Source organism: Corythoichthys intestinalis, chromosome 16 (genome assembly GCF_030265065.1).
Source record: "Corythoichthys intestinalis isolate RoL2023-P3 chromosome 16, ASM3026506v1, whole genome shotgun sequence".
NCBI lineage: Eukaryota > Metazoa > Chordata > Actinopteri > Syngnathiformes > Syngnathidae > Corythoichthys > Corythoichthys intestinalis.
This window is the reverse complement of record NC_080410.1, coordinates 49,695,238-49,710,034: the sequence shown is the minus strand read 5'-3', so window position 1 is coordinate 49,710,034 and position 14,797 is coordinate 49,695,238. Positions and strand designations below refer to the sequence as shown.

Sequence of the window (14,797 nt, the reverse complement as noted above, 5' to 3'; positions counted from 1 at the left end):
TTGGAGGCTTATAAATGCTACGTTGCTGGTTGGGTGAAACAGGTCCTCGTACACGAAAATTCGGCAGGAATCTTGTGCTCGGAAGGTGAGTTACGAAATTTTCAATTCAAAATCTTTTGTTCTTGCTAACATCCACTGTCAAGTCTAATGTATTTCATGTCGTTTGTCAATGGAGTTAAGGCTTTTAATGTTTATATGGTTTAGCGATAGCACTCTCACTACATACATACGTGTATGTTGTCGGCGATTAGCCTAGCAATGATCTTAATTGTGGTTGTCAGCCCAAAACCCTCTAAATATATATTAAATGAATCTTACCAGATATAAAATGACTACTACATAATCTGTGGTAATCGTTTGGAGCCCAGTTTTCTCGTCGAATTGCAGCAGCCCATCTCGCTCTCTCCTCTCCGTGTCTCTCGGAATCCGGTAGAACTTCAAGTCTCTCCGTCTATCTTCTCTGTTATTGCAACCGACCGCCACACACGCCTTCACCATTTTGATTATTAATGTTAACGAGCAGAAAAACACGCCGTAAATAGGAGGAATGTTCGTAGCCGTAACAGGTCAACGCGATGTGTTGACGAACAAGTGGGCGGCACCAGTCAGGAGAGCGGAGTTGTGACGTCACGTGGGTAGGGTCTATACGGACAACATGGTGCGGGGGCGTGGCTGTGACGTCACGTGAGTAGGGTCGATATATGAGCACAAGCAAATATTCAATCAACCCTCGATAATTAACTCAACAATAAGCGACAAGACTTTTGTTAGGGACTGGATGATATTTATTGTATAATCAATGTGAAAACTTCCATTTCGACAGGTTGGGTGACTATTGCCACTAAAGTTATTTCCCAATATTCTGGCATAACATTTCCTTGATTTTAATCATTTAAAAGAACAATCATGAATGCAATTTAATGGTTGATGGAAAAAAAAACAATAGCATACAGCTGCTTCAGATATATTCAGGCCTCACCACAAAGAAGTACACGTACAGCTCCTCAGGACACGGGTAGGCTTGAACGCTGCTTCCGTTGTTGGCGATGTAGGCCATGTTGTTTTTGAACTCCTGGACTTGAGAAACATACTTATCCTGGCACATGACGACTAGCCGGTTATGATAAGTGACTTCCGGACGGACTGAGCTCTGGAGAACGAGTGCGGCAACGGGTGCCGATTCACAGGTCTGACCGACGTTGAAACAATCTTGTCGGGTCTTAAAGAAATTTGCTTCCCATGTAGCTTTTTGGTCCTTGAAGACCATGCTACTGTGACGACGTGTGTAGAACCTTTTGGAGGGAGTTTCTTCATACCGCCCAGGATTGTAATAATTGCGGTTATAGGAATCGTAACGATTAAAATATGCGTTATTTAGTTTTTTCGTAGCGTTAATCAGCACGCTCCAGGGCTTAGCGGTATAGATCCTGGGTTGGTAAATCTCATCTGGACTGAAATTTGGGTGCGAGGTTAGGTTGCTGAAGAGCAGCACATTAAACTGCATCGCTTTCAACATCTTCTCCTGATAAACATTCTTATAACTACTGTAGAGGGGCGACTTGAGCTCTAAATCGTAGAGCGTCTCCACAGAGATCATCGGGAAGCGGACGTGGTTCAGCAGCTTCACCCGGGCTTCCCAGGTGGACTTATTGCCCTTCTCCTGTATCTCGCGCTCCACGGTGCGAAGCACGAAATATTCATCTGGGACCACCAGGTCGGAACGGGATAGGAGCGCACCGAGGACTTCCCAGGAGAGGCCGTGCCAAGCCGGCGACTGGGTAAGCTTGTGGAAATTCCAGGCCAGATACTGAATGCAATTTTCCCGCAAAACGTGGTCACCGGTTTGCATGGCGTAGTGAAGGAGGGACAACTGTGTTTGAAAGGAGGGATCATCCGGAAGGATTTGAGTAAACAGACGGCCGATGTCCTCCATCAGTTGCCTCATCTGGAACTGGGATGCCATCTGGTGGAGGCACTGAGCCGAGGAGACGCTCACGTCCATTTTGCGGGTGTAAAAGTACCTTCACAAGAAAAAACACACATGAACAGAAATGATACAGGTCATAGGTACAGTGGGGCAAATAAGTATTTAGCCAACCACTAATAGTGCAAGTTCTCCCACTTGAAAATATTAGAGAGGCCTGTAATTGTCAACATGGGTAAACCTCAACCATGAGAGACAGAATGTGGAAGAAAAAAAAAAACAGAAAATCACATTGTTTGATTTTTAAAGAATTTATTTCCAAATTAGAATGGAAAATAAGTATTTGGTCAATAGCAAAAGTTCATCTCAATACTTTGTTATGTACCCTTTGTTGGCAATAACGGAGGCCAAACGTTTTCTGTAACACTTCACAAGCTTTTCACACACTGTTGCTTAGAGGTGGGAATCTTTGGGCACCTAACAATAATGATTCAGAGGCTACGATTCGATTATAAATCGATTATTGATGACACCCCCACGCTATTAGCTGCTTTTAATGTTTTGTACATTAGTTACAAAAACTAAAAAAAATTTTTTTTTAAATGCCTCGCAGGCTTATTTAAACGACTATTTCAGTAGCAAGTTAACAGTTAAAAACAATAAATAATATACTCAAATCCCCATTCTGTATCAGCAGCTTTAAACTACATTCAATTAATTTAATGTTGTGAATCAACCGTTAAAGTTGTTAAAATTGCTCCCGTCATTCCATAATTTCCCTTTTGTCTACTTTCGACATGTGAAAGTTTTAAAACTATTTTAAAGATAGATTCAAGTCAATATTTTACCGATTTAGGAGTATTTTAGATAAAAAGTTAATTAGGTTTGCTTGGAAGGTTCGCTACAACAGCCTTGCAGTGAAGTCTACTGCTTTAAGATGGCGGCTGTTTACTAACGCCCGCATCTAGCTTTCTCTACATGTGCTGCTAACGCCACTGAGTCTATATTGCATCTAGTCCTATATAAATATGATATCTACAATAACATTATGTGGACGTACTTTGTAGCAGCTGTCGGCAGCGGCCAGGTATGTTTTTTTTTTTTTTTAATCTCGCGGCATGAGTTGAGCTAGAGCCGTGAGTTGAGCATTGGCATTACCCGAGGGGCCTGGTAATGACAAGCATGATGTTTAGCTACTCTCGCTCCGTTCCTCATTGCGTCCCGAAGACCGCGCGGCGCTCTGAGTGTCTTTTACTTCCGCTTTACTTGACATATTTCAATAATCGGAATTTGGATGTTTGTGAATCGTTCTCGAATCTTCCACGGCCGAATCGCGAATAATCTATGAATCGGAAATTTCGCACACCTCTACTGTTACTGGTATTTTGGCCCATTCCTCCATGCAGATCTCTAGAGCAGTGATGTTTTGGGGCTGTCGTTAGGCAACACGGACTTTTAACCCCCTCCACAGATTTTCTATGGGGTTTAGATCCACTCCAGGACCTTGAAATGCTTCTCACGAACCCACTCCTTTGTTGCCCTGGCTGTGTGTTTAGGATCATTGTCATGCTGAAAGACCCAGCCACGTCTCATCTTCAATGCCCTTGCTGACGGAAGGAGATTTTCACTCAAAATATCTCGATACATGGCCCCATTCATTCTTTCCTTTACACAGATCAGTCGTCCTGGTCCCTTTGCAGAAAAACAGCCCCAAAGCATGATGTTTCCAACCCCATGCTTCACAGTGGGTATGGTGCAATTGAGTATTCTTTGTCCTCCAAACACGAGAACCTGTGTTTTTACCAAAAACTAGGGTTGTTCCGATCATGTTTTTTTGCTCCCGATCCGATCCCGATCGTTTTAGTTTGAGTATCTGCCGATCCCGATATTTCCCGATCCGATTGCTTTTTTTTTGTGCTCCTGATTCAATTCCAATCATTCCCGTTAATTTTTCCCGATCATATACATTTTGGCAATGCATTAAGAAAAAAATGAATAAAACTCGGACGAATATATACATTCAACATACAGTACATAGGTACTGTATTTGTTTATTATGACAATAAACCCTCAAGATGGCATTTACATTATTAACATTCTTTCTGTGAGAGGGATCCACGGATAGAAAGACTTGTAATTCTTAAAGGATATGTGACTTTATATATTGTAACTAAATATTGCCATCTAGTGTATTTGTTGAGCTTTCAGTAAATGATACCGTAGCCATGCCCAAATGCATGATGGGAAGTGCAACCATGACTGTGCGTACTGACTACCTTTCTTCCCCACATTGCTTCCCACGATATTTCTAATCGCAGGGAGAGGGATTGAAAGGCTTTAGCCAATTAAAACAAGGCTCTAAAGGCTGCCAAAATTCACTCTACTCATTTAACATAACCTTTTAGCTCTCTATATAGGTAAAACGGTGCCATTACAGACTGAATGCGACAATGCGTGAGGGAGTCGTGCAGTGCATGCATTAATTGCGTTACATATTTTAATGTGATACGTTTTTAAAAAAATCAATTACCGCCGTTATCGGGATAAATTTGATAACCCTACCTTAAGCCTAAACTAAAGAATCTGGATGAGTGTAACATATTATGTCTGTCATGTTAAATACAATTAGAAAACGATTTAATTAAAATATATATATATAATAAAAAAAGGCGAGTCCGATATTTTTTTTGCCGATTCCGTTACTTTCAAAATGACGTGATCTGACCCCGTTGGATCGGGATGCCGATCGATCGTGACATCTCTACCAAAAACGTCTATTTTGGTTTTATCTGACCATAACACATTCTCCCAGTCCTCTTCTGGATCATCCAAATGCTCTCAAGCGAATCGCAGACGGGCCTGGACGTGTACTTTCTTCAGCAGGGGGACACGTCTGGCCGTGCAGGATTTAAGTCCCTGGTGGCGCACTGTATTACTGATAGTAGCCTTTGTTACTGTGGTCCCAGCTGTCAGTAGGTCATTCACTAGGTCCCCCCGTGTGGTTCTGGGATTTTGCTCACCGTTCTTGTTACCACGGGGTGAGATCTTGCATGGAGCCCCAGATCGAGGGAGATTATCAGTGGTCTTGTGTTCCATTTTCTAATAATTGCTCCCACAGTTGATTTCTTCACACCAAGCGTTTTAGCTATTGCAGATTCAGTCTTCCCAGCCTGGTGCAGGGCTACAATTTGGTCTCTGGTGTCCTTTGACAGCTCTTTGGTCTTGGCCATAGTGGAGTTTGGAGTGTGACTGACTGAGCTTGTGGACAGGTGTCTTTTATAACGATAATGAGTCAAAACAGGTGCCATTCATACAGGTAACGAGTGGAACCTCGTTAGACCTCTTTAGAAGAAGTTAGACCTCTTTGACAGCCGGAAATGTTGCTTGTTTGTAGGTGACCAAATACTTATTTTCCACTCTAATTTGGAAATAAATTCTATAAAAATCAAACAATTTGATTTTTTGTTTTTTTTTTTACCCCACATTTTGTCTCTCAGGGTTGAGGTTTACCCATGTTGACAATTACAGGCCTCTCTAATCTTTTCAAGTAGGAGAACTTGCACAATTGGTGGTTGACTAAATACTTATTTGCCCCACTGTATGTATTTTTTCAGATGTCGTCAGTTTGGGTACTTTCACACAGCCTTGTAGAATTTTGTGTTTTTTCAAAAAAAAGCATCAAACAACAGTTTTAGACTTCATCAAAAATGCTAAAAGTGATTTCATTTTTTACCTGACAAAGGATTTTACATAAGGAAGGCAAGCCAGGCTGACATTGACAGTCATCCCCTCCGACATGTTCCAGTTCAGGAATGAAGAGAGGATTATTCTGTGCGCGCAGATGGTGGTCTCCGGGATGTCATCATCGGCTTCGCTCTCTATGGTGCTGAGCACCATAATGAAGTCGCAATACTGCTCGCTGTCAAACAGGGCGCCCAAATCATCCGACAGACTGATGCTGTGATCCAAAGAATGCGTGAAATTGCGGACGGTTGCATCTGGAATCAAATCAGGCAGGTGAGATTGCCGGTTAGCCCTGTTATCAACCAAAAACGTAACAAATCCAGCAGAACTTTTCTGGGTTTGTTTTGATCGCCGTCTTGCTGGGATGGACGCTGCATGTGATGGATTTCTTAGCAAGGGTCACAGTCTTTTTTTTTTTTTTTTTTTTTAAACCCTTAGATGCACAAGTTACTGGACCCTACACTCTTCCATAAGTGGGTGTTGAAATTCGCCCCCCCCCCCCCCGGCCTAGGCGCACGGGAACAGCGACGCCCGAACAAAGTGCCGCTCTGCCGATGCTGCCTCTGCGCGCCCCGACCGGGAAGGCAGAACTTTGCGCGTTCTCTTCTTATTTTTAACCCTTTGTACTGACTCCATGTTTCAAAAGTTTGAGGAACACTCACCGAAAACAGGTTGACAATTTATTCATCGACAGTGGTCAAAAACAAGGCAAAAACAGACGACGGAGGGACAATTCTGGATCCAAAACAAGGCAACATGTTTCCGAGTAGCAAAAATTTGTGTGGGCGTTGCTTTTGGGTCTTCCCCTCTGTGGCCGGTTTTGGGCGGCTTAGGTTCGTGCGCGGATGGGACGCCCGCTATCAACTTTGTTGTCCGGGCTGGCTTGTACTTGTTTTAGGACAAAGCGCTTTGTCCTTGGAGTTTGCTGGGAGAGCTGATTGCAAGAGTTGGTGCGTCAATCTTGTTCGTGACGCACGCGTTGGGCTTCTGTGATAAGACGGCATTGTGCATCTCTTCTATTTCTTCTCATTAAACTATGGTGTGCTTTTTATTTCATATTAGTAGTGCAGTCCTACCGTAAATATGAAAATGATACTATTTCCTGATGAATTATATTACGTGTGTTAGAGTAATGCAAACAGTTAGACGGTGCCTACGAGAACCTGGACCATTCTTTCTCATCTCCCCCTCATTAGCCCGGATAAGGTGATTCGCTTTACTGTGTCAAAGGGCATGTAGTGGAGTCTGCTTAAACAATAGTTAGATGAATGTGTTGACTAATGGAAACAATTATATGGTGTGTGCGATGACGGTATCTTTTCCCTTCATGGGTCAAAAATGACCCATATTAGAACCTATGTGTTTTTATGCCATTTTGGTGAAGAATAATCATTTTTATATTATTTAGTATGATATTTTGGGCCACACAGGAATAATTTCATGCTTGAAATATCTTCATGATTCAATTAATATTTTTTTTTTAAAAAAAACAAAAACAAAAAAACAGAACAGCAACAGACTTTATCCTACCTAGAATTTCATCATCAATGATGAAGAGCTCCCATGCATCTTTTTACTGAGACAGCGGTGCTAAGCCCTTGTGGAGGCACTTACCGATTTCTGAGGATATTGTGGCTCAGTGTTCTGCCCTGTGTGGGAGGTAATTCTCTCTAATAAGAGCCCTACCAACTCATTCTGTTGGCCATGATTTGGACACTTTCGTCTTCAGAGGACACATAAGTGGAATCTTATGAGTCAGATTGATCCTGTTCAGTTGGATTTCCAGGTGGACAACTACCACTGCCACCTGGACAATAGTCTGGGTCCTCATCATCAGAAATTTCGGACACTAGTCCAACCCCGTCACTGCCTCTCCATCATCCAACATCTGTAGGACCATTTTAGCTGTAAATCTAGCACAAATCCGATTTTTTCGTGTTTTTCCGACTCGACTGAACAGGAAAAGTCGCATAAAAGTGGACCATTTTCAAATTCGATCCAGGTCACTTTCGTATGTGGTTAAAATCCCATCCGGGCCACATTTTTCCAGAATGTGGCTGCGGTCTGAACTGTCCAGTCCCCCAAATTGGAATTCATGGAGCAATTAGCAACAGCAAAGAGTGACAGGGTGCTACGGTAGTGGTGCAGCTGTGCATTAGCGTTAGCGCCTAGCTTGAACGCGGCTTTTGGGGAAGGAGCGGGCTTGACAACAGTCATAAAAAAATAAAATGGGTTGAGAATAAGCCTGACAATGCTCGGTTTTCTCTCTGCTCCAATGCTCCTGCGCATGCGGGTCAGTTTGCTCAGCGCATCTCGGACTGCGAATTAGAGCGCATGTGTGATACTTGAACAGGCTCAATGGGCAAAGGCAGTCTGAACGGGTACGCCAAAAAAACAGATATGCCAAAAAAACAGAATTGTGCATTACGATCTGCGGTATGAACCTAGCCTTAGTTAGCTAGCTAGTTATGAAGTAGGTTAATTTGTTGATAAGTAATAATAAAGATTCATGAAAGACACACACAAAAAATACTATATGGACATAATACTTACAGTACACGTATCAGATCTTGCTGTGTAAAATAATCTTAAGGGATGTCACTTTTTACATAAATAAATTTATTCCTGACAGCCAAAGTTGATAAGAATGAAAGATTCCCATTGGATTCCATAGAAAATGTATGTGGGTCATTTTTGACGCACTTGTGGAAGCATAGGGTAGTAATACAAAAATTACAATTTCTTCAAATGTATAAAAAGTTCATCAAAAATTTGAATGGCATTATACCATAAACATGTTTTTTGAGGAATATCTGGAATATGAATTGATAACATTTTTTTATTCCAAAGATATTTAAAGAAAACAACCTCACTGGGTCATTTTTGACCCACTTATGCATCCAAGGGTTAACTTGAGTTGGTTTAGTACTTACTTTGTGCTTCGCAAATAACCCCAACATCCTCTTTGTGGGTGCAGTCAGTCACCCCCCAGTTGCTCATACGACAAGCTAAGAGACTTCTCTCCGTTCCGTTACATTTCACATCATCCAACCAAATACGACCTGACACTGTGAGGGGAGAATAATGCCGAGATTATAGTACGCGGTCTGCTTCCCTCTAGTGGAAAACTACTGCAAGTACAGTTGTGGTCACCTGTTCCGTAGTTCTTCCCAATGACAACCGATTTGGCTCCCGGGAAGTTGAGTTGGCGACACACCACTTGAGCCTCCGCCAAGTCCCAGCCATCGTCGCACACGGTTCCCCAACGGCCATTGTGGAAGACCTCCACGCGGCCGCTCCAGGGTCCCTCGCCGTTGAAGAGCCTCAAGGCGCCTTCACGAGCGTCCGGAGTTTGCTCGTCTGACCACATTTTAGAGACGTATTCAGATCAAACGATCGCTGCCACCATAGGTGGAGTTTGACTTTTGGGGCGGGGGGGGACACAACATGTTGATGACCCCGAAACGCAGTGTCAGCAATAAAATTAACTTACAAGAATATTTATTAAGGTTGTTCTGATCATGTTTTTTTGCTCCCGATCCGATCCCGATCGTTTTAGTTTGAGTATCTGCCGATCCCGATATTTCCCGATCCGATTGCTTTTTTTTTTGCTTCAGATTCAATTCCAATCATTCCCGATAATTTTTCCCGATCATATACATTTTGGCAATGCATTAAGAAAAAAATGAATAAAACTCGGACGAATATATACAGTGCCTTGCAAAAGTATTCGGCCCCCTTGAATCTTGCAACCTTTCGCCACATTTCAGGCTTCAAACAAAGATATGAAATTTATTTTTTTTGTCAAGAATCAACAACAAGTGGGACACAATCGTGAAGTGGAACAACATTTATTGGATAATTTAAACTTTTTTAACAAATAAAAAACTGAAAAGTGGGGCGTGCAATATTATTCGGCCCCTGTACTTTCAAGTGCAGCAAACTCACTCCAGAAGTTCAATGAGGATCTCTGAATGATCCAATGTTGTCCTAAATGACCGATGATGATAAATAGAATCCACCTGTGTGTAATCAAGTCTCCGTATAAATGCACCTGCTCTGTGATAGTCTCAGGGTTCTGTTTAAAGTGCAGAGAGCATTATGAAAACCAAGGAACACACCAGGCAGGTCCGAGATACTGTTGTGGAGAAGTTTAAAGCCGGATTTGGATACAAAAAGATTTCCCAAGCTTTAAACATCTCAAGGAGCACTGTGCAAGCCATCATATTGAAATGGAAGGAGCATCAGACCACTGCAAATCTACCAAGACCCGGCCGTCCTTCCCAACTTTCTTCTCAAACTAGGAGAAAACTGATCAGAGATGCAGCCAAGAGGCCCATTATCACTCTGGATGAACTGCAGAGATCTACAGCTGAGGTGGGAGAGTCTGTCCATAGGACAACAATCAGTCGTACTCTGCACAAATCTGGCCTTTATGGAAGAGTGGCAAGAAGAAAGCCATTTCTCAAAGATATCCATAAAAAGTCTCGTTTAAAGTTTGCCACAAGCCACCTGGGAGACACACCAAACATGTGGAAGAAGGTGCTCTGGTCAGATGAAACCAAAATTGAACTTTTTGGCCACAATGCAAAATGATATGTTTGGCGTAAAAACAACACAGCTCATCACCCTGAACACACCATCCCCACTGTCAAACATGGTGGTGGCAGCATCATGGTTTGGGCCTGCTTTTCTTCAGCAGGGACAGGGAAGATGGTTAAAATTGACGAGAAGATGGATGCAGCCAAATACAGGAACATTCTGGAAGAAAACCTGTTGGTATCTGCACAAGACCTGAGACTGGGACGGAGATTTATCTTCCAACAGGACAATGATCCAAAACATAAAGCCAAATCTACAATGGAATGGTTCAAAAATAAACGTATCCAGGTGTTAGAATGGCCAAGTCAAAGTCCAGACCTGAATCCAATCGAGAATCTGTGGAAAGAGCTGAAGACTGCTGTTTACAAACACTCTCCATCCAACCTCACTGAGCTCGAGCTGTTTTGCAAGGAAGAATGGGCAAGAATGTCAGTCTCTCGATGTGCAAAACTGATAGAAACATACCCCAAGCGACTTGCAGCTGTAACTGGAGCAAAAGGTGGCGCTACAAAGTATTAACGCAAGGGGGCCGAATAATATTGCACGCCCCACTTTTCAGTTTTTTATTTGTTAAAAAAGTTTAAATTATCCAATAAATTTTGTTCCACTTCACGATTGTGTCCCACTTGTTGTTGATTCTTGACAAAAAATTAAAATTTTATATCTTTATGTTTGAAGCCTGAAATGTGGCGAAAGGTTGCAAGGTTCAAGGGGGCCGAATACTTTTGCAAGACACTGTACATTCAACATACAGTACATAAGTACTGTATTTGTTTATTATGACAATAAATCCTCAAGATGTCATTTACATTATTAACATTCTTGCTCTGAGAGAGATCCACAGATAGAAAGACTTGTAATTTTTAAAGGACAAATGTGACTTTGTATATTGTGACTAAATATTGCCATCTAGTGTATCAGTAAATGATACTGGTTCGGGTTCGGGCACAAAATCTAACCTCTACTTGGGTGCGACTGATTTTATAGGCTTCAACACCAATGAGCATTGTGTAATTATTGACATCAACAATGGCGGGCTACTAGTTTATTTTTTGATTGAAAATTTTACAAATTTTATTCAAACGAAAACATTAAGAGGGGTTTTAATATAAAATTTCTATAACTTGTACTAACATTTATCTTTTAAGAACTACAAGTCTTTCTATCCATGGATCACTTTAACAGAATGTTAATAATGTTAATGCCATCTTGTGGATTTTTTGTTATAATAAACAAATACAGTCCTTATGTACCGTATGTTGAATGTATATATCCATCTTGTGTCTTATCTTTCCATTCCAATAATTTATTTTACAGAATACATATATAATTTACAGAAAAATATGGCATATTTTATAGATGGTTTGAATTGCGATTAATTACGATTAATTAATTTTTAAGCTGTAATTAACTCGATTTAAAATTTAAATCGATTGACAGCCCTAGTTATTAGCAATTGTTTCTACTAAATGGATAAGCGACAAGAATTTTTTTAGGGACTGTCCTGTATTTCGATTAAAAAAAAACAAAACATGAAAATTGTTGACATATTTGTAAATCTGACAATAACCACACCCCAATAAAAGGCATGTGATACTTTCCAGATAACGGATCTGGCAAATGCTGCTCAATAACCTGCGAAATATATAATAACACATTGACAAATTGCAGATTCGGTTGAACCCAAAAGCCCTGCATTGGTTCAGCTCAAGTTCACTCACTGAATATCCTAAAAGAACTTCCAGAGACTTCCAAAAGCAGCAGAAGCCACAGAGTGAGGATGTTTGGACGCAGGGGCATTTTCATTCCTTCAACACAGAACATCCATGAATTTTCTAAAGACTGTTAAAACTTCAGGTAGTGAACACACAAGAGTGGAATCAAGTGCTAAACAGACAAAAAGTAGAGGAAGACTAATCAAATTACCTGCTCCTTTATGGCTGTGATTCCTTGCCTAAAAGTGAACTGCTTTGCTTTTTCCTTGCCAACCTCTGATAAGTTTCACTTCACTGAAAAGTGGTGTTGCGCAACAGTCTTGCGCAAACAAGCATTATTTCTCCTACAACTAAAGTGAAACCTGCCATTTACAGCATAACGATATTGACGGCCGGGACATGGGGTGAGGCGCCGATTAATAGGGGACCTGCATTGTTGGCGAGGCTGTCAAAGCTGACCGAGTGGAATCACACACAAAGAGCTTTTTTCGTTGAAAATTCATAAATGCCAAAATCCCTGAATTCTTTATGGATACAGTGGTATGAAAAAGTATGTGAACCTTTAGTAATTTCTCACATTTCTTCATAAAATCACCATCAAATGTGATCTGATCTTTGTCAAAATCACACAGATGAAAAAATTGCCTGCTTTAACTGAAACCACGCATTTATAGGTTTTCATATTTTAATGAGGATAGTATGCAAACAATGACAGAAGGGGGAAAATAAGTGAACCATCACATTTAATATTTTGTGGACTCCCTTTGGCAGCAATAACTTCAACCAGACGCTTCCTGTAGCTGCAGATCAGTCTAGTACATCGATCAGTACTAATCTCTTGCCACGGTATCTCAATGGGGTTCAAGTCTGGGCTTTGACTTGGCCAACGTAGAATTTGTTCTTGTGAAACCATTCTGAAGTTGATTTGAGTCTGTGTTCTCTTGTTGCAGCATCCATCCTCTTTTTAGCTTCAACTGTCAGACAGGGAGACATCCTGATAAACTTTTGAATTCATTCTTCCATTAATGATTGCAAGTTGTCCAGGCCCTGAGACAGTAACACAGCCCCAAATCATAAAGCTCCCTCCCTCCAACTGCGCATTTTTTTTCTTGTTCTTTTAACCAAGAATCGAGACTTTTTTATGTCCATATCTATAAAGAATTCGGGTATTTAAGCATTTATTCACTAGAATTTTCACCGGAAAAGCAGTTTACATCTGGCGGCTGCTAGCTACATTCACTAACAGACTAGCACTGTTCTTCGACATATTTAGGTAAAATAAACGCTAACTGCAAATTATTATTATTATTATTTTTGCTTTCAACCAAAAATTGAGACTTTGTTACATCCATATCTATAAGAATTTGGGGATTTAGGCATTTAATGACAAGAATTTTCACCGGAAAAGCTGTTTTTATCAGGCGACTGCTAGCTATATTCACTAACAGATTAGCATTGTACTTCGACATATTTACGTAGAATAAACGCTAACTGCATGTTTGTTTGTTTTTTTGCTTTTAATCAAAAATCCGAGACTGTGTTACGTCCATATCTATAAAAGATTCGGGGATTTATGCATTTATTCAAAAGAATTTTCACTGGAAAAGCTGTTTACATCAGCCGGCTGCTAGCTATATTCATTAACAGACTAGCATTGAACTTCGACTTATTTACGTAAAACAAATGCTAGCTGAACTTTTTTTTTTTTTGCTTTTAACCAAGAATCGAGACTGTTCTACGTCCATATCTATAAAGAATTCAGGGATTTTAGCATTTATTCACAAGAATTTTTACCGGAAAAGCTCTGTTTACATCTGGCGGCTGCTAGCTACATTCACTACCAGACTAGCATTGTACTTCGACATATTTACGTAAAATAAACGCTCATTGCAGGTTTTTTTTTTTTTTTTGCTTTTAACCAAGAATCGAGACTGTCTTATGTCCATATCTATAAAGAATTCGGGGATTTAAGCATTTATTCACAAGAATTTTCACCGGAAAAGCTCTGCTTACATCTGCCAGCCGCTAGCCACATCCACTAACAGACTAGCATTGTACGTCGCCATCTTTACGTAAAATAATTCAATTTTGTTGTTTGCTCGGCTTTGATAAATGATAACTGTGCGTTTTTTTTGCTTTTAATCAAGAATTGAGACTGTTTTACGGCCATATCTATAAAGAAAGTTTACATCTGGCGGCTGCTAGCTACATTCACAAACAGACTAGCATTGTACTTCGACATATTTAGGTAAAACAAACGCTAACCCCATGTTTTTTTTTCTGCTTTTAACCAAGAATTGAGACTGTTTTACGTCCATATCTATAAAGAATTCGGGGATTTAAGCATTTTTTCACTAGAATTTTCACCAGAAAAGCTGTTTACATCAGCCGGCTGCTAGCTACATTCATTAACAGACTAGCATTGAACTTTGACTTATTTACGTAAAACAAATGCTAACTGAACTTTTTTTTTGCTTTTAACCAAGAATCGAGACTGTTTTACATCCATATCTATAAAGAATTCAGGGATTTTAGCATTTATTCACAAGAATTTTTACCGGCAAAGCTGTTTACATCTGGCGGCTGCTAGCTACATTCACAAACAGACTAGCATTGTACTTCGACATATTTAGGTAAAACAAACGCTAATCCCATGTTTTTTTTTCTACTTTTAACCAAGAATTGAGACTATTTTACGTCCATATCTATAAAGAATTCGGGGATTTAAGCATTTTTTCACTAGAATTTTCACCGGAAAAGCTGTTTACATCTGGCGGCTGCTAGCTACATTCACAAACAGACTAGCATTGTA

At 40.5% G+C, this 14,797-nt stretch overlaps 1 protein-coding gene across 1 annotated transcript; it reads right to left on the bottom strand.

The window, feature by feature from the left end:
• Positions 1 to 762: 762 nt before the first annotated feature.
• LOC130904803 (galectin-3-binding protein A-like) lies at positions 763 to 12,339 on the bottom strand. Its single transcript, XM_057817834.1, has 6 exons — positions 12,197 to 12,339; positions 11,992 to 12,078; positions 8,822 to 9,028; positions 8,602 to 8,736; positions 5,658 to 5,922; positions 763 to 2,021 (listed from the first exon to the last, which is right to left on the bottom strand). Exons 2-6 carry the CDS (start codon positions 12,074 to 12,076, stop codon positions 959 to 961), a joined length of 1,755 nt encoding a protein of 584 aa, XP_057673817.1. The 5' UTR covers positions 12,077 to 12,078; positions 12,197 to 12,339; the 3' UTR covers positions 763 to 958.
• Positions 12,340 to 14,797: the final 2,458 nt, after the last annotated feature.